Source organism: Glycine soja, chromosome 16, assembly GCF_004193775.1.
Source record: "Glycine soja cultivar W05 chromosome 16, ASM419377v2, whole genome shotgun sequence".
Lineage (NCBI taxonomy): Eukaryota > Viridiplantae > Streptophyta > Magnoliopsida > Fabales > Fabaceae > Glycine > Glycine soja.
Genome location: NC_041017.1, coordinates 31,926,760 through 31,946,452, shown reverse-complemented (window position 1 = coordinate 31,946,452; position 19,693 = coordinate 31,926,760). Strand labels below are relative to the sequence as shown.

General features: G+C 33.4%; 1 protein-coding gene across 2 annotated transcripts; it reads left to right on the top strand.

Moving 5' to 3' along the window:
* The first annotated feature begins 14,591 nt into the window (after nt 1-14,591).
* On the top strand, nt 14,592-17,953 carry LOC114389625 (sucrose transport protein SUC8-like). Of its 2 annotated transcripts, none has more exons than XM_028350335.1 (4): nt 14,592-15,966; nt 17,083-17,146; nt 17,345-17,388; nt 17,554-17,694. In XM_028350335.1, exons 1-4 carry the CDS (start codon nt 14,738-14,740, stop codon nt 17,555-17,557), a joined length of 1,341 nt encoding a protein of 446 aa, XP_028206136.1. In that variant the 5' UTR covers nt 14,592-14,737; the 3' UTR covers nt 17,558-17,694. The 2 variants fall into 2 exon arrangements, with proteins under 2 accessions (XP_028206136.1, XP_028206135.1); XM_028350334.1 differs by having other exon boundaries at nt 14,597-15,961; nt 17,554-17,953.
* Nucleotides 17,954-19,693: the final 1,740 nt, after the last annotated feature.

Below are 19,693 nucleotides of genomic sequence, written 5' to 3'. Positions count from 1 at the left end.
CAGTTACTAGGAAGCACTATAAAATAAGCAATGCAATAAGCAAGCATGTAATGAGAAATTTGAATACTTATCTTTTCATTCCTTGTCTTCTTCTTCTATTCTAGAGGTGTTGGCCTTTAAACCAGTTTCTGAATCTCGAGCCTATCATTTGGTGCTCTCGTTATTGTTTCCATGGCCGATTCTGGCAATACCAATGGTCCCCCCGACCGGCTGGAAGATGCCTTGGTTCGTCTTACCAACATTTAATCATGACCCATAAAATTGATGAATTCCTGAGTCGTGTTTCCCCCATCCTCACTTCCCCTTCAGCTTCTTTCCCTCTGTTTCCTCCACCTCGTCCTATACCTGCAACAACCCACAAAATGAAATTAGAAATTCCCCGGTTCAATGGCACTGACCCATTAGGGTGGATTTTCAAAATCACCCAATATTTTGAATATCATGGAACCCCAGAGTATGAACGATTAACCATTACAACTTTTTACATGGAGGATAGGGCCCTTGCTTGGTTCCAATGGATGACAAGCAACGACCAAATCACCTCTTGGCATGCCTTCTTACAAGCTTTACAAGCTCGTTTCGCCCCTTCACAATATGAGGACCTTACGGGTTCTCTTTTCAAGCTCACGCAGAAAGGAACAGTAAGCCAATACCTGTCGGAGTTCGAGGAACTCGTGAATCGCGTTGTCGAGCTTCCTCCCTCCTTCCTCCTCAGTTGTTTCGTGTCCGGTCTCTCGCCCGACATCCACCGTGAAGTTCAAATCCACCAACCGTTGACGGTGGCCCAGGCTTCTAGTCTGGCGCGCCTGCACGAGGAGAAACTTCTGGACCATCGCCCACCACCACCGCGACCACGCCCACCACCCTCAACTATACCACCCCCTTGCAATCCTTCCTTGCCACCACTGTTACCTTCCCCACCGCGGCCTCCTCCCCAACAACCACCCCCAACCCTAAAGCGCCTCTCCCCTGAAGAAATAGCCTCATGCCGTAAGCGTGGACTCTGTTTCACATGCGATGAGAGGTACCATAAAGGACACCGCTGTGCCTCTAGGGTTTTCCTCTTAATCGCGGACGAGGAAGACCCAGCTAACCCTTCTCTTCCTTTTATGAACCCCCTTGACCCGTCCAGTGAACCCGACCCAACCCCAGCCCAACTAAGCCTTAATTCCCTAGCGGGCCATTTGGTACCCAAAACCCTCAGAGTCGTGGGTATGATTTTCGACCAGGCGGTGCTCCTCCTGGTGGACGTTGGGAGCACCCATAATTTTATCCAACAGCACCTCGTCACCCAACTCAGACTTTCTTTTTGCACCACTACTCCTTTTTCGGTTATGGTGGGTAACGGCCAACAATTGGAGTGTTGTTGGCTTTGTGAGGCGGTCACCATCGACCTACAGCCAGCCTCCTTCACGGTAGACCTTTACGTCTTGCCCATTGCCGGTGCCAATGTCATTTTGGGCATTCAATGGTTTCAATCACTAGGCCCCGTGCTCATCGATTATAACACTTTAACCAAGCAGTTCTTTCACCAAGGTAGCCTTATCAAATTGCGAGGAGATAAGGACGCTACAATGGGGATGATGACTCTACATCAACTTTGACAGTTATGTCGTAAACTCGACAATGGCACATGTTTCCATGTCACTATGGTCCATGCGGACACGTCACCAGAACCCACTACTGAATTCTCCCTTGAGTTATGAGCTTTACTCACTAAGTTTAGCTCTTTATTTCAAAGTCGACAGGCCTTACCGTCGGCGCGAGACACAAACCACACATACACTTCCTTCCGTAGTCAACACCGGTCAATGTGTGTCCATACTGGTACCCCCATTACCAGAAGCATGAAATTGAACTGCAAGTGGACTTCATGCTCCAAAAAAGGTTGATACAACCTAGCACCAGCCCGTTTTCTTCACTGGTGCTGTTGGTAAAGAAACACGATGGCTCGTGGAGGTTCTGTGTAGATTACCGAGCCTTGAATGCCCTCACTATTAAGGATTGATTCACAATTCCCACAGTGGACGAACTCTTGGATGAACTTGGCGGTACGTGTTACTTCTCGAAGCTCGACCTGTTACAGGGCTACCACCACATTCGAATGAATGCGATGGACACTCCTAAAACAGCTTTCAGAACACACCATGACCATTACGAATTCAAAGTAATGCCATTTGGTTTGTGTAATATGTCGTCATCATTCCAAGCAACAATGAACATGATCTTCTAGTCGTACCTCCGACACTTCATCATCGTCTTTTTCGATGACATTCTCATTTATAGTGGCTCTCCTGAGGATCACCTTCACTATCTAGAAACAACATTTCAAGTGCTAGTTGATAATCAATTCGTTTTAAAATTCTCTAAATGTTTGTTTGCTTAATCCCAGGTTGAATACCCTGTAGAAGCAAAGCTTCATGGTGAATCAAAGGTGATTCAAAGGTGTTTTGATGATAACAATGATGATAACAAAAGATGATGACAATGGTGATGACAAAAAGCTCAAAGATCAATCAAAGAACAACTCAAGTGAATCAAAGATCAATCAAAGAACAACTCAAGTAAATCAAGAAGAATTCAAGACTCAAGAAGAAAGTTTAGAGTCAAGAATCAAGATTCAAGGTTCAAGATCTCAAGAATCAAGATTCAAGGTTCAAGATCTCAAGAATCAAGATCAAGATTCAAGACTCAAGATTCAAGAATCAAGAGAAGGCTCAATCAAGATAAGTATGAAAAGTTTTTCTCAAAAATTAAATAGCACATGATTTTTCTCAAAACATGTTTACCAAAGAGTTTTTACTCTCTGGTAATCGATTACCAGATTGTTCTTAAATTCAAATGTGAAGAGTCACATCCTTTCACATAAAAGCTTTGTGTAATCGATTACACTTATTTGGTAATCGATTACCAGTGACTGTTTCTGAATAAATCAAAAGATGTAACTCTTCAAATGGTTTTTGACTTTTTCAAATTGGTTTTAAGTTTTTCTAAAAGTTATAACTCTTCTAAATGGTCCTCTTGACCAGACATGAAGAGTCTATAAAAGCAAGACTTTGTTTTGCATTTTTTAAAAAATCTTGAACACTTATTCATACAATCCTTTACAAGCCTTGAATCTCTTTGAACTTCTTCTTCTTCTTTGTACCAAAAGCTTTCTGAAGTTTTCTGGTTTTCTAAACCTTAAAAACTTGTGTTATTCATCTTTTCATTCACTTCTCCCTTTGCCAAAAAGAATTCGCCAAGGACTAGCCGCCTGAATTCTTTTTGTGACTCTCTTCTCCCTTTTTCCAAAAGAACAAAGGACTAACCGCCTGAATTATTGTGTGTCTCCCTTCTCCCTTGTCAAAGAAATCAAAACGACACAGTCTGAGAATTCTTTTGATTCTTCCCTTTCCCTAATACAAAAGTGTTCAAAGGACTAACCGCCTGAGAATTCTTTTGCATCCCCATTCACAAAGTATCAAAGGTTTAACCGCCTGAGATCTTTGTCTTAACACATTGGAGGGTACATCCTTTGTGTATAAGTAGAGGGTACATCTACTTGGGTTTGACTGAGAACAAGAGAGGGTACATCTCTTGTGGATCAGTTCTAGTGGAGGGTACATCCACTAGGTTCAAAGAGAACAAGGGAGGGTACATCCCTTGTGGATCTTTGCTTGTAAAAGGATTTTTACAAGGTTGAAAGAAATCTCAAGGACCGCAGGTCGCTTGGGGACTGGATGTAGGCACAGGTTGTTGCCGAACCAGTATAAAAACTATTGTGTGTTTGTTTTCTTCTTCCCTACTCTTTTACTTTCTGCTGTGCATTTAATTTCCGCTTTTACTTTTTGTTAAGTTTCTCTTCTACTCCTCATTCTCTTAACAATTTAGTAAAAGTCTTAAAAAGAGTAATTTTTTAATTAGTAAAGGTTTAGGAATAATTAATTCAACCCCCCTTCTTAATTATTCTGAGGCCACTCGATCCAACATACCCCAACCACCTGGTCTCGCATAAAGGGATTGAACCAGTTGCTTCCAAAATTACTACAATTCAACAATGGCTCCCTCTGTGTTCCATTAAAGCCCTTCGGAGCTTTCTGGGCCTCGCTGGGTTCTACCATCACTTTATCCACGGGTATGAAACCATTGCTGCACCCTTGGTCAAAACCACCACCGTCGAACCCTTCCAGTGGTCACCTCAAGCTCAAGTAGATTTTGATAAATTGAAGCAAGCTTTATCCACAGCGTTGGTCTTAGCCTTGCCAGACTTCAAGCTCCCATTCACCGTTGAGACAGATGCATCAGGAATTGGCATGGGTGTCGTCCTCTCATAGCATGGACACCCCGTAGCCTTCTTCAGTAAACCCATCAGCCTGAAACTCATGCATGCCTTGACTTATGTGCGCGAGCTCGCCGCAATCACCACGACGGTGAAGAAATGGCGACAGTACCTTCTAGGGCACCACTTCAACATTGTGACAGATCATCGCAGCCTTAAGGAGTTGTTGAACCAAGTGATTCAAACCCCGGAGCAACATATGTATTTAGCTCGCCTGATGGGGTATGATTATGATATTCATTACCGCTCCGACAACCACAACCAGGCGGTGAATGCCTTGTCGCGCTTACCAAAACATGACTCCACCATGTTAATGGTTCTCTCTGTTCCATGCCTAACATTCATGAAGGAACTTCACCGTAAACTGGACAATCATTTCGATTACCAATGCCACCTTCAAAAGGTGCTCACTTGTCCAACCAAACACCCCGGGCTTGAGGTCTCACAGGGCCTGATTCTCAATAAAGGTTGCATATGGTTACCTCGTGACTTGCCAATAGATTCTACTTTACTCACGGAGTATCATGCAACACCAATAGGGGGGCACACTGGGGTTACAAAGACTTTGGCAAGAATCATGGACAATTTTGTTTGGCCAGGGCTTCGAGACGACGTTACTCAATTTTGTTTGGGCAAGACTTTGCCAACTGTGTGGAGTGTCAGGCCACCAAGTATGAAGCTAAGTAGATGGCGGGTCTGTTATGCCCTCTTCTTGTGCCCCACAGACCTTGGGAGGATCTTTCCTTAGATTTTATCGTGGGCTTACCCTCATATCAAGGCAACACCGTGTTACTAGTGGTTGTTGATCGGTTTTCCAAAGGCATCCACCTGGGAATGCTACCTTCGAATCATTCTGCTCTGATGACGACATCTTTGTTCTTGGACATTTTCGTGAAACTCCATGGCCTCCCTCAGAGCTTGGTCTCCGACCGTGATCCCTTATTTGTCAGACGCTTCTGGCAAGAGCTTTTTCAGGCAAGCAGCACGCAACTCAGAATGAGTTCAGCATATCACCCTCAAAGTGATGGACAAACTAAGGTACTAAATCGAATCATTGAACAATATCTGTGAGCTTTTGTACATCGCCGGCCACGTGCATGGGGCAAGCTGCTCCCTTGGGTTGATCTCGCATAACACATCTTGGATTGGGGGCACGGGCTCGACTCCTTATGAAATCACTTTTGTTCACAAACCCTTCAATTTTCCAGAGTACGTTGCTGGAACTTCTAAGGTTGATGTCGTGGAAGAGATTTTGACAGAAAGGGAGGAGATTTTCCGAAGTATTCGTAAGAAACTCTTGAAGGCTCAAGAAGCCATAAAGTGCCAAGCCAACAGGAAACGCCGGCACATGCACTACCAGGAAGATGATTGGGTTCTGGTGAAGCTCCGGCCCCATCGACAAACTTCGACAAAAGGAGCTTAAGCAATTGCCAAAAAATTAGCTAAAAGGTATTATGGTCCGTTCCAGGTCTAGGAACGAGTTGGCCCGGTAGATTATCGATTACGTTTACCAGAAATAGCTCAGATTCATCCGGTATTTCATTGCTCCTTGCTCAAACCATTCCATGGCTCCCTGGAGAACATAGATGTTGCAGACTTACCAACTCAATTTGCTGATCATCAACCCCTTATTTCTCCACTTGCAATACTAGACTATCGTCGAGCTTCACCAAGTGCACCATGGGAAGTACTTGTGCAGTGGAATGGGTTATCTCCAGAAGAAACGTCCTGGGAAGATTGGTCTCAGTTGTGCAGCGACTTTCACCATGAGGACAAGGTGAATTTGCAAGGCCCGAGGGATGATACAGAACAAGTCTCAACAACAACAACAAAGACAACAACAAAAAGAGAGGTGCAAATAGAGGACAAGCCCAAAAGGAAGCTCACAAAACCAGCACACCTTAGAGACTACGTATGAAGAAATGGACAAAAGCTTAGGATCCTTGCTTGCCTTAGTGTTTTCTGCTATCAGGGAGCAGCCTAACAAATTTCGTTAGTGTAATATTCCTAGGGAATCAATTAGTACAATTTTGTTACTAGGAAGCACTATAAAATAAGCAATGTAATAAGCAAGCAGGCAATGAGAAATTTCAATACTTATATTTTTGTTCCTTATCTTCTTCTTCTATTCTAGAGGTGTTGGCCTTTAAACCAGTTTCTGAATCTCGAGCCTATCACTAGTCCTCTCCAAAAAATGATCGTTGTCTCGTCAATCGCCGCGGGAATTCAATTCAGGTGAGCCCTACAACTCTCTATTTTGACACCGTACGTCCACACCCTCAACGTCCCTCACGCTTGAGCCTTCTTCATTTGGCTCCACGACCAATCTCTACGGCCCAACTGTTTCTTAGATTTTTTTATTAAAAAGAAAATTTTGTGGTGTTATCACATAATACTCTCTTAACTTGACTCCTATCTATCTATGTATCTATCTATCAGGGTGATAAATTAAGCATATCATATTCGAGATAAGAAATTTCAATAAAGATAGTGAGAATGAGTTCCAAATATTTTTTGGTACCAAAATCAATGGGATATTACGATATCTATATTCTTTATAAATAGATTCAAAATATTTTTAGAAACTTATCTCAAGTAACTTTAATTAATAAAATCCTTGTCGCTTTCATCATAAAGGTAAAGGATATATCAATACTTACTCAATTCAAGTTTATTTATATTTTTTAATTTAAAAATATATTATATATTACATATATTAATAATAATAATTTAATATAAATAATGGATATGTTAAAACTCATTATCTAATTTAAAATTCAAGAAATTTATTAATTTTGTTCAAATTTAATCTAAACATAAAAATTATCTAGTCCAAACTATCTGATTTGATTTAAGTGAATTCAAGTATATGAATCACCTACAGCCACTTACACCCTTAATTTTTTTGGACTAGCCAATATCTGTACAAGATAAAGGCATAGGCTGTAACCAATTTGAGGCCATAAGTCGAGAGGTGTAAATTGGTACAGTATTTAAATGCAACTTGCATATTTGTCTATTAAATATTGATTGATATTTATAAATAAATTTAGGTATTTATCCATACAGCACATTACAGGAAAAATAGAATGCGACAAATTGAAATTTATTTCAGAATATTATCAATGGGGGTATAAGAATATATATTAGCTATATGTTTTCTTTTTCCAAAGGTGGTAAAAAAATTTGAATGAAAATCTCATTGTATGCATGGTCAAAACACGGATCTATACATGCAGAAGACAACTAAACTCGAGTTTGGTTTGGTGGTCACCATCATGAACAAGAACAATCAAACAGGGCCCATACTTGTAAATTGATTTTGAATTCTTCAAAATGGTGGAATAATTATTTTTTTTCAAAGAGGAGGAATATTTATTATACACTTTAATTTTATTTTATTTTATGTGTGCATACTTATATATTTGACACTTTTTTGATCGAAATATGTAAAACTTTTTATAAGATGGTTAAATAAGGTCAACAGATTTACTGGGTCTCCACTCCCTCGTCATCCACGATCATATTCTTTCCATGTTGATCATTTATACACGAAGATATAATTAATTTAAATATCCTCTTCGTAAGTATTTGTTCATTTATAGTCTAATTTTTAATAGTCTAGGTATCATTGATATGAACTAGTGTTAGTTAGTTGCATCAACAGAAAACGTATCAAATGATAACTTCGTTTTATATCAAGTGTTAATTATTTGCATATGAATGTTTTTCTAAACGTGAAAGTGAGAACCGTAGATTTTAAAATAAAATAAATTACAATATTATCAGTATTTTAAGAAAAGGAAAATTGGCATAAAAACAAATTTGAAACAAATTAAAAATAGAGTAATTTCATTTTTAAAAAAATAAGAATCTAAAATCATATGTCATTTATAATACAAGGACTAAACTTTTTTTTTTAATATACAAGAAAAAAAAAGAAAATTAACCTTTAAAAAATTGAATAAAAAAATTTAAAAATATTAAATCACACATAATTTAATTCAAAATTATAACCATATCTTAGTATATTATAACTTTAAGATTTAATATATTTTATAAAAATATATGATTTTATGATTTATCAATTCACTTATATATATATATATATATATAAATTTTATTTATTTTGAACTTTTTGATCTGTCTTGCTTAATAGATCTCTAATTTAAATTTATGTAATTGAAAAAAGAAAAAGAAAAAAAAAAAACATGATACAACAGTGACAATTTTTATTTTATAGGTAACAGCTAGAACTAGAAAAAGAACGTGGATTTGAGTGAGAGAATAAACGTTACACGTGTGGCTAGTTCCGACACACTTGATAGGGAGATGAATACGGAGAGTAGGGGGTCCACATAAAAAGCAATCATATCTTCACCTTTCCAATTAGGCTTCATTATCAATTTTAATCATATTTTCGCCTTTCCAATTAGGCTTCATTATTTAACTTTCTAAATTTTCAAACGATTCAACCAGGTTCTTTAATTTTTAAAGGTTTTTCAACTAAATGCTTTTCGCCAAATTGAAACTAATAACATTATGATCAGAATTCTAATGATTTTTACTTATGAATAGTGACAACTTTTAATCACTAATATATTTATTATTATTTTTAAATTAAAAACACAAAAAGATATTATCAAAAAAAAAATTACTCGTCGTCCAAATCAACAAGATCATCTCCTCCTCCATGTACCAAGCCATCTTCAAAGCGTCGTGCTCATCTCTTACTCTCAAAATTACCCCATCGCCAGAGTAATGGATTCATTGTCATATTCAAAGAAGCTGAAGCCCATAGTTGAAAGCTATTATAAGGTCTTCATAAAATTATATATTGAAATAGCTCAAAAATAAACATATTTATATGATTTTTTATATAAATTTTAATTTTATTTTATAAATAAAAATACAGTTTTAAGTGTTATAATTTTACTTTTTAATTAATTTTAAACTCTTATAATTTTTAATATATAGATGAAATATTTTAATTATATTTTTAGTTTCAATTATTATATTTTTATTTATATGTTCTAGTATTAATCTTATATTATATCTTAAAATATTTTAATCATGTTTAAAATAAAGTATAAAAAAATACTTAAATAGTCATTGTAATTTTTATTATGTTAATTAGTATCATGATTAAAACAAACCATCTAATATAATTTTTTTAAAATAATAGAAAATAAAAAAATTAATATTTATTATTGTCAATTTTATGAAATATAACATGAATGAGTAAAAAAAAGCAAATAATAAAATTATATTTTATTTGAAAGATTAATAAAAAAAATTTAATAAATATTCAAGGATAAAAATAAAATATAAAAAATTTGAAGCTAGTATTTTTAAAATATTACTTAAAATTATATTTTTAAATGCTTAAAATTATTTTAAAAAACAATTATTTATTAAAGGGTGTTGCTAGGTGCACCCAGCATTATTGCTGGTCACCCAGCACTTAAGGAGAAAAAACTGAAATACCTTGATCCGTAAGCCTTTTAAGTTGATCTGTAAAAGGCTTACTGATCAACTTGATCCGTAAGTTTTTTACGAATCAACTTGATCCGTAAGTCTTTTACGGATCAAGTTGATTTGTACGATTTACAGATCATCCTCACGCACACTCATCACAAATGCAAAGAAAACACAATTACAGCTTTAACATTTTAAAAAAACGCTAAATACACAAGCAATAATATCGAATGCACCTAGCAACATCCTTTATCAAACTGACAAATAAGCTTATCAACTAAAAACAAAAAATTACAAAGTAACTAAAATAAATTGCATAAGATAATCAAAGTCTAATGAGACATATATGCCTCTAGCGTTACTAGGAAAATAAGCATTTATGACATATAGTATTTGTGTAAGGTTTGGTTTAATAGGTTCAATCTATTAACAGGTTTGATTTGTCTGCTTAATCCGTATTTTAAAAACTATTCATTGAACTTGCGCTAGGCAAAAAGATCAACCTAACCAACCCGTGTAATTCCTAGCTAGTTAGAATTTTCTTGTATAAAGAAAGTGAAACTTTCCCTCTAAGATTCAAATTTCGTACCTACACCTTTGTCACCATGTTGGTTTCACAGTCACCTACAGTTATTTATTACACAAATTCTTCACCATGCATTACCTTTTTAAGTTTAGGTAAATATTTTATATTTTTATTTACCAAATCAAACTTTATGCAAATTAGGAATAAATTATTCTTGGCCAATATGACTTAAACTACATCAGGCCTATGGGTCAAATTTGACTTTTTTAGAAAATAAATTATTCCAAGACTTTCATTAAAAAATAAAAAACAAAAAACACATATTTCAAACTTAAAAAGAAAAAAGAAAATAGTGGAGCCTTTGAAACTAAGAATATAGAATTTGAGGGCAAAATCTAATTTCTATTTATTTTTCATTTTATCAATTTGCACTCTTGTTTATAATCATGGAATATAAAAAATGAAGCGATGGATATTCAACAACCTTTTCACACATAAGCTTGAAACACTTGAGTAGTTTGGTTGAAGTTCATGCGCCAACTTAATTAATATGCATGTTAAGATACTACTTTATTAGTGTATTACCACAACTACACGTGGAAGTAAATAAGCATTGAACTAATTAATCTATCTATTATTTCAAGTCACGCACACACATGTATGGACTGAAATTGCCAAAAAAATTATAAATTATTAATTCGGTCAAACTAGTTTATAAGCGACTCAAATTATAATAAATTATTAAAATAACCTAATAAATATCTTAATTTTGTGTTAATTTTTGTTAGTTACTGGATTATTGCTATAATTATTTATTAGTTTTACTTATCTTTATTTGAAAAAATAGGTTGTTTATATTTAAGAGTTTTATTTCTCAATCCAAATTAACATGTGTTAATTTTGCCAGAAGGAAATAATACTTTAAAAAAATTAGAGGTTAAATTTTTGTTAGAAAAGACAATCACATTTATATTTAAAACAAAACGTAAAATTATAAATTTGGTCATTCTATTTTTCATATAATTCGATTTTAATTTCTCTATAATTTAATTTACAAATTTAGTTCTTCAGTTTTTTTAATTCTATTATTTCAATTTTCAACTCCAAAATTAAACGTTGATGATTAATTGCTTACTTTGACTGATACTTGGCCTGTTTTTATTGGACGTTGATCACCACATCTCAGGATTTTATTAGAGGTTGACGTTAATTAGGTACATGAAATTAATGTCCAATAAAAAATACGTGATGATCAACATTGACAATTAGCAATTAACATTCAATTTCGAGATTGAAGACTCAAATAATAAGATTGTAAAAAATTGAGGGACTAAATTCGTGAATTAAATTATAAGATGATCAAAATCAAATTCTGACATAAATAAGAGATCAAATTTACAATTTTGTAAAAATTAAATGATCTCTTATAAAAGGTGTTATGAAAAAAAAAATATATCCATATACAATTTTCCAAAATGTCAAAACATTTCAAATTTTGTTGAGTGAATAGCCAAACAATTCTAAACAAATTTGAAGGGTGCAAAAAATTGGGTATAACTACCAAAATACTCATTCTTTCTTCCCTAACCTTTCAAAATCATTGCATGTGCCAGCAACATGCATATATGATTGATCGACGTATGTACATTGGGGTGATTTTTGGCCATACAAAAGTATAATGTTTCATTTTCATGACCCCATAACATGTCTTCATTTTCTGTTACTTCCCTTTCATTTTGTTGATTCCCTTTTACGCAAAGAGTATTAAACAAAACTCATGTTTATTATGAGGTCCCTTGAAAGCATGCGGTTGGACTCATTCTCCGTCTAGCGTAATGTATAAAATAATATATGTTTTCAAGTTATTTAAATAAAATGTGTTTAGATTGATTTCATTTTAATTAAAAGCAATATGATTTATAAATGAAAATTATTTAATAGTATTATTTATACCAATATTATTTTTATATATTATATGTTTTATATTTCTTTTATTCTACAATTTTATTTTATCGGTCAATATTAATTTTTTATTAGTGGGGGATTCAAATTAACTAACTCGACTCATCTCTTTATCACGAATCTTATAGTTATTTTTTCTCTTTTAATTATTCTCTAATTTAATTATATATAATGTTACAAATTAAATGATATATTACCTTGAAAAGTTAAGTTGAGTGGATCTTAACTCATGTATTAAATTTAATAAGATGGGATGACGTAGTGATTGGATTCTGTGTTTACATGTGATGGAAACAATTTTTTTAATTGAAAATTTCATGTTTGATTTTCTTTTAAGTCAACCATAGTTATATTAACATGAGTAAAATTAGCTTTGTCCCAATGAGCAGGGGTCGTGGAAATCATAAGGTGAATCAAGCCTTTGTCTTAGGCCCTCAAGATTTTTTTTTTTACATTTTTAATATTTTTTTTAATTTAAATTATTAAGTGATAAATTTTGTTAAGATATGATTTATTATTTGTAATCATTTTTTCACTAATAAAACTACATAATCTTAAATTATGAATGTAATGGTTATCATAAATCATTTATTTAAAATTTTAATTTTATTTCAAAATGTTAAAGAAAAATATTTTATATCTATTTTATATTTAACCTCTCCTTTACCTAAAAAAAAATCTATTGAAATTAGTACAAAATTTAAATTTAATGTCTATGGTTGACATATAAAAAAAAATATTTTGGCGAAAAATATTAATTATAAGATCACACATTTAATTAAAATTTTATTTCATGTTGATATTTTGTATACATAAATTAATTTAAATTTTTAATTGAGTCAATTTGAAATTTAAATAATATTTAAAATACCAATTCACAATTTTTTTAAAAAAATTAACAGTGTATTAAATTAAAATTTGAAATTTAGATTCTTTTACAAATGTTTACATTGCATATAGAATTTTATTAACAATCCCTATAACAATTGTTACTGCTGAAAGAAGTTTTTCAAAATTAAAATTATTTAAATCATATCTAAAATCAACAATATTACAAGATAGATTGAATGAGTTAACTATTTTATCTATTGAAAGTAAAGGTTAGAATTGCTTAATTATAAAACTCTGATAAATGATTTTGCAGCTAAAAAAACTAGAAGATTAATATAAAAATTGATTTTATATAATATATCAAGTCTCTTTAAAATTCTTGTAAAAAAAAGACCCTTTAAACATTTTCACCTTAGGCCTCAAAATGTCTTAGACGTCTTGCGAATGAGGTAGATCTATATAGATACATGTGGCAAGAAAAAAAAAAGTATATTAAATTTGTATTTAAAATATAAAAAAAAAACTCATGTATTGAATCTTGATTTAATAAACAAGCTTATCCTAATCCAGACAAAGCTAGTAATAATAGAGAACCACCCAAATTCCTCTGTCCTTCCAAGTTCAAAGGATGTTTGATATTGTAAAAATATATATGTTCTATAAGCTAATCTTCTTAAAATCTTAATTAAATAACAAATTTGTGTTACTGGATTACTTTTTTATTTATTTTAAAATCTTTCCTCTCAAATGAAAATAACTTTTTAATAAAAATGTATTTGAATTTTATGTTTATTATATTTTTCAATATTGTTCCATACAATATTTGTAAATTAATTTTTTAATCCCATTTTTTGTTTCTTTTACATAATACTATAATGTGACTTAATTTATCTGATATATAAATTAGGATAATTTTGTATAAAATCTATGATTTTAATTGTTAATTTAATTATTTATTATTATTACCTAAAAAATTGTATTTCTTTCTTTAAGTCTTTGGCTATTACGGAATACTTTTCATCTTTTTGATAAACAACTTTCACTTTTTCCTCAATCTTGGCATGCATCAAATAAAATTGCAACACCGTACTTTATTTCTTTCATTATAGACACATATCTTATTCATAATTTACAATGGGTGGAATCTTTTCAAAAGAAACGGATACGTACATTTTATTGTGACATATATTTTTGAATATTTTTCATTTAATTTTAAACCGTTTTTTTTTTTACCTTTCAAAAAGCCGGTAAATGAATCAATAAAGATTACATTAATAAGAGAATTAATTGGCCCTCATAAATAGTCTTTGACATTCAATGTCCAACAATATTTTGGTTAAAGTTACGTAGTGTGAAAATAATAAAATTTGATGAACCCACGTTGACAAATGGATAAGGATTGTGCCACTCAACACTAAAAACCACGCCAATACGCGACACAGCTCTTCTAATTGACTCATAATTTGACGTATCCATCGCAATTCCTCACACCTTATAAACTCTCCAACTCTCTCCACTTTCTCACACTCTGCTTCCTCTCTCCAAAGCCTGAAAGAAAAAAAAAATCATCTTTCTCTTTCTCATATTTTCTCTGTGTGTGAATTTGTTGTTCTTTCACAATGGAACAACCTCCTTCCTCGTCTCTTCAGGTGGAGACAGCACAACAACCGGGACCTAGTCCTCTCCGAAAAATGTTCGCTGTCTCGTCAATCGCCGCGGGAATTCAATTCGGGTGGGCCCTACAGCTCTCTCTTCTGACACCGTACGTCCAGACCCTCGGCGTCCCTCACGCATGGGCGTCGTTCATTTGGCTCTGCGGCCCAATCTCTGGGCTGCTTGTGCAGCCCATTGTAGGGTACAGCAGCGACCGATGCAGATCCCGCTTTGGTCGCCGCCGTCCCTTCATCTTCGTCGGAGCCATCGCCGTCGCAATTGCTGTGTTCCTCATCGGCTATGCAGCCGATATAGGACACGCGGCGGGCGATGACCTCACGAAGAAGACCCGTCCACGCGCGGTGGTGGTTTTTGTGGTCGGCTTCTGGATCCTGGACGTGGCCAACAACATGCTCCAGGGTCCATGCCGCGCCTTCCTCGGTGACCTCGCCGCCGGGGACCACCGCAAGACGAGGACCGCCAACGCCTTCTTCTCGTTCTTCATGGCCATCGGAAACGTCCTCGGCTACGCAGCCGGCTCCTACGACAAACTCCACCGCGCCTTCAAATTCACACAAACCGAAGCGTGTGACGTGTTCTGTGCAAACCTCAAGAGCTGCTTCTTCTTCTCAATTGTCCTCCTCCTGGTTCTTTGTTTCGTTGTGCTCATTTGCGTCGACGACCCACAATTCACGCCACGTGGCGATGACAACAATGGCGAAAACGACGGCGTTTCGGGGTCGTGCTTTGGGGAACTCTGGGCTGCGTTTAAAGGTCTAAAGAGGCCAATGTGGTTGTTGATGGTAGTGACCGCTATAAACTGGGTGGCGTGGTTTCCGTACATGCTGTTCGATACTGATTGGATGGGGCGTGAGGTGTACGGTGGTAAGGTGGGGGAGAAAGCATACGATTCGGGAGTGCATAAGGGGGCGTTGGGGCTTATGCTGAACTCTGTCGTTTTGGCATTGATGTCGTTGACGGTGGAACCGTTGGGTCGTTTCGTTGGGGGAGTTAAGTGGCTATGGGGAATCGTAAACGTAATTCTCGCCGTTTGCATGGCAATGACGGTGGTTATCACAAGGGCTGCAGAACATGAACGGAAAAACGGCGTTTCTGCTGTTGGGCATCCCTCAGTTGGTGTGCAAGTGGCTGCATTGACTTTCTTCTCCGTCCTTGGTGTTCCTCTTGCTGTAAGGTTTTTTCTGATTTCTTACCATGCATGTATATGGAAATTGCATTTTTTTTTATTGATGTTTAGAAAATGTTTTCTTATTCTGTTTTTATTTTCTTTAACTATTTCACATTTTTCAGATCTGGAAATACCAAAAAAGTTACTATTTCCTTGGTATACCAAACAATACTTTTCAGATCTAGAAAATATTTGATATTTAATATTTAAAGTAATTAAATTATTATTAGGATGATTTAGTAATATAGAAAATAATATTTTATTATGAGTGGTTATCATTATAATTAATACCTCATTCTCACAAAAATGTTAAATTATAAATACCTCTTTTTTTTCTTTTGACCAAACCACTTTTTTTCTTTTTTAATTGGAAGGTTGAGGACACATGAATAATGAGGTTTACAATTGACAGTTAGTAAAAAGAAGTGTGAGAAAAGTTAAAAGCTCAAATATTTTTTTAGATCTATAAAATCTTTAAGATAAAAAATGATTATTCAGTTGTAAGAGAAGAAAACCATATAAGAGAGAATATTATGTTTTCTTATCAGTAACTGTAAGTTATTTCGTACCATGTAAGAAGAATGAATTTTTAAAGATTTTGAAAATGTATCTTATTCTTTTTATAAACTAATTTATAATTTTCAGATCCGCAAAACGTATAAAGTCTTTGAAACCATTAAATGATTATTAAGATCATTTAATAATTAAGAGAATGTATAATATTTTATTATCGTTGTAAGTGTCCTTGATAATGATCATTAAAATAATTTAATGTTAAGTACGTTTCATTTCTTAAAAAAGAAACGTTTGATTATTTATGAATGTAAAATAATTCCCCTCATCGGCTTAAAGAATCTTGCACTTGGCATGTACCAAGGAGTATTTCAGTTATTTTGCGGACGATACTTTTATATATAGCCTACAGATGTTAGTAAGTATTGCATACTAAACATATGAAAAAATACTTCTTATTTTTTGTTTTTATTTGGAAGGTTGAGGCGAAAATGAGTTTTCAATTGTTATTTAGTAAGATGTATATGTGAAAAAAGTTAAAAGTTTGACATCAATATATGTGCTGTAAATTAAACTAATACTCTCTGTAATCTGCATGTGTGTACCCAGATTACTTTCAGCGTCCCCTTTGCACTGGCATCTATATACTCCTCCACTTCAGGAGCAGGCCAAGGTAAACTAACTCCGTATCATTTAGGCATTTAGTGTGTTTTATATTTAAAATAGTTAACAATAAATATTATGGTTAAAATTTAAGTTTTTTTTATATATAAATTAAGGTAGTTAGTTAAAATTTATAGAAATCGACCAACTGATATAGTCAATCATAAATCAAAATATATAACCTTTCTTTTTGCTTCAAAATTTTCAGGTTTATCCTTGGGTGTCCTCAATGTTGCAATTGTCGTGCCACAGGTTAGACTCCATTTACTTCGTATATTTGTCATCTAATCCATCATGTCATAACTATATTAAGAATTGTATATGTTTTTGTTTAGCGTAATCCATAGCAATGAAATTAATTTGATTACATTTTTGGCAATTATTTGACTAATTATGTATGTACAAACATTTAAACAGATGATAGTATCGGCTATAAGTGGACAGTGGGATAAGTGGTTTGGTGGTGGCAACTTGCCGGCGTTTGTGTTGGGTGCCGTGGCGGCCGCCGTGAGTGCCGTGTTAGCGGTTGTTCTGCTGCCAACACCAAAGCCAGCAGATGTGGCCAAGGTTACTTCCGTCACTGCTGGGAGTTTCCATTAGTATATATTATAGAGTTTTACATGCATGGGACAATATTAGATGGAGACTTTTAATTTAAATTTGGTGAGTGTGTATCATTTAGGTATTAGACCCATCAAATAACTCTTTAGGGTGGGCTTAAGTTTTATCCTTGTTTTGTCTAATAAATATATGTACAACAACATTAAAAAATTAAAAATCCATCAAATGCTTCGTATTGCCATTTTGGCAACATAAACGAGTATGAACACTCATATATCTTGCTGGTAAAGTTTGGTGAAGCAGGAGAAACTCTCAAAGTTTGATGATCAGCGGAACCAAGAATATTCTTTTATGTTTAATTTAACCCCATATTAAGAAAATGAAAAAAAAAATCCAAAATTTGAAGCACAATCCCATGGATGTTTTACAAACAACAGAACCTCCGCAATACTTAGTACACTTGGTATAATTATATATAAGAATATTATCATATGTATTTAATAGAGAATACTGTCGTATATAAAATTTTTAAACAAAATTTTATTACAAAACGATTATATATAGAAAGTTATTAAGAGAGTTTTAGAGTGCAAATACTAATAAGCGTTTGTTGTTACTTTTGTATACAACAGTTTTAAGTTAATAATAAATTATCTAAACGCAAAATTTTATAAATATTTGTATACTCAATATAATTTACAAACAAAATTAAGTATCGTTTAAATAAATTTATATTTCACTTGAATGATCCATTAAAGAGAAATTAATTAATATTAATTTGGATGATGATAGCACTAATATTATCAGTCATGTCATGCACGAAAATAATCTTAATAATTTGATTATTCACGCTGTATTTATTTAGTTTTTAGTAGTACAAAATTCTAAAACAATGTCAATTGATATGCGTGTCATCATCAGACACCACAATAATTTTATTTTTTGGAGAGAGCTACAGCTACTGGTTGTTGCACATTTCCACGTGAAGAGAGGTGGAAGAAGATGCCATTATGAAATTCACAGGGAGAGAAGGGGGCGTGTGGTGTATTTGCTTTCTGTGTTCAGTAGTATCTCTCTACCGAGATCGAGAAAAGTGTCATATGAAGAGTGGGTGTAAGTGTGTGTAAAAAGGAGAAAGTTGGTGGGTTTATAAGGCAGAGTAACATGCATTGGAATGATAGGCCAAAATTTAAGTTAATCAGAACTGTGTTGCGTGGTATTTAATGGTGATGGATGACAATGCTTATCCATTTTTCAAGTTGGGGTTCTTTATTTTGTGTTTTTACTTTTTATGCTGACCTAGATATCCCTGAACATTAAATGTAGGAGACTTTTTCTAGCAGAAGCTGTTGTCAGTTTACAATTGTCACTTTACAAAGATTAATTCTTGTTGCAAGTTTTGGATAAGGGATTGTCTAAATAATATTTTGTCTTATTATAATTATTGTGTAAAAATAGTATTTTAAAATAATTATTATTTTAGATTTTTAATATAACATTATACATCTTTTTTTTCTTATATTATTTATAATATTAATGATAAATTATAAAATTTATAAATAAATAAATTAACGATCATATAAAATTGATTTTATAAAATTAAATTTGTTTGAATAAAACAATCTAAGATGACATAATTATTTTAGGATGAAGGTATAATAATAAAGAGTTTAAAAATATAAATAAAAATTATTAAAAGAAAAATATTTATCACATAAAAATGTTTTTTTAAATAATCCCTTTTGCTTAATATTTATACTTTGAGTTCAATTTTTTATAGACTCTAAATTGTATATTTAATCAAAAATTTTAATTTTTTCATTTTTATTATTAGTATTATTTGTTATTTTTTCTATTTTATTATTTTTTTCTTTTTGAAGTATATATAAGTTAAGAAATGGGTGGAGAATCATTTTATTATTTATTATTAAATAGAAAATGAGATAAATTCAATTGTAATAATGCAATCATGATGGTGGTGGATTACTTTGCGTGG

Bases quoted from the DNA above. Each gene is read 5' to 3' on its own strand.
- LOC114389625 (XM_028350334.1), top strand. From the start codon at position 14,738: ATGGAACAACCTCCTTCCTCGTCTCTTCAGGTGGAGACAGCACAACAA. The intron at 17,147-17,344 runs GTAAACTAACTC...CAAAATTTTCAG, and splicing joins CACTTCAGGAGCAGGCCAAG to GTTTATCCTTGGGTGTCCTC. The intron at 17,389-17,553 runs GTTAGACTCCAT...ACATTTAAACAG, and splicing joins TTGCAATTGTCGTGCCACAG to ATGATAGTATCGGCTATAAG.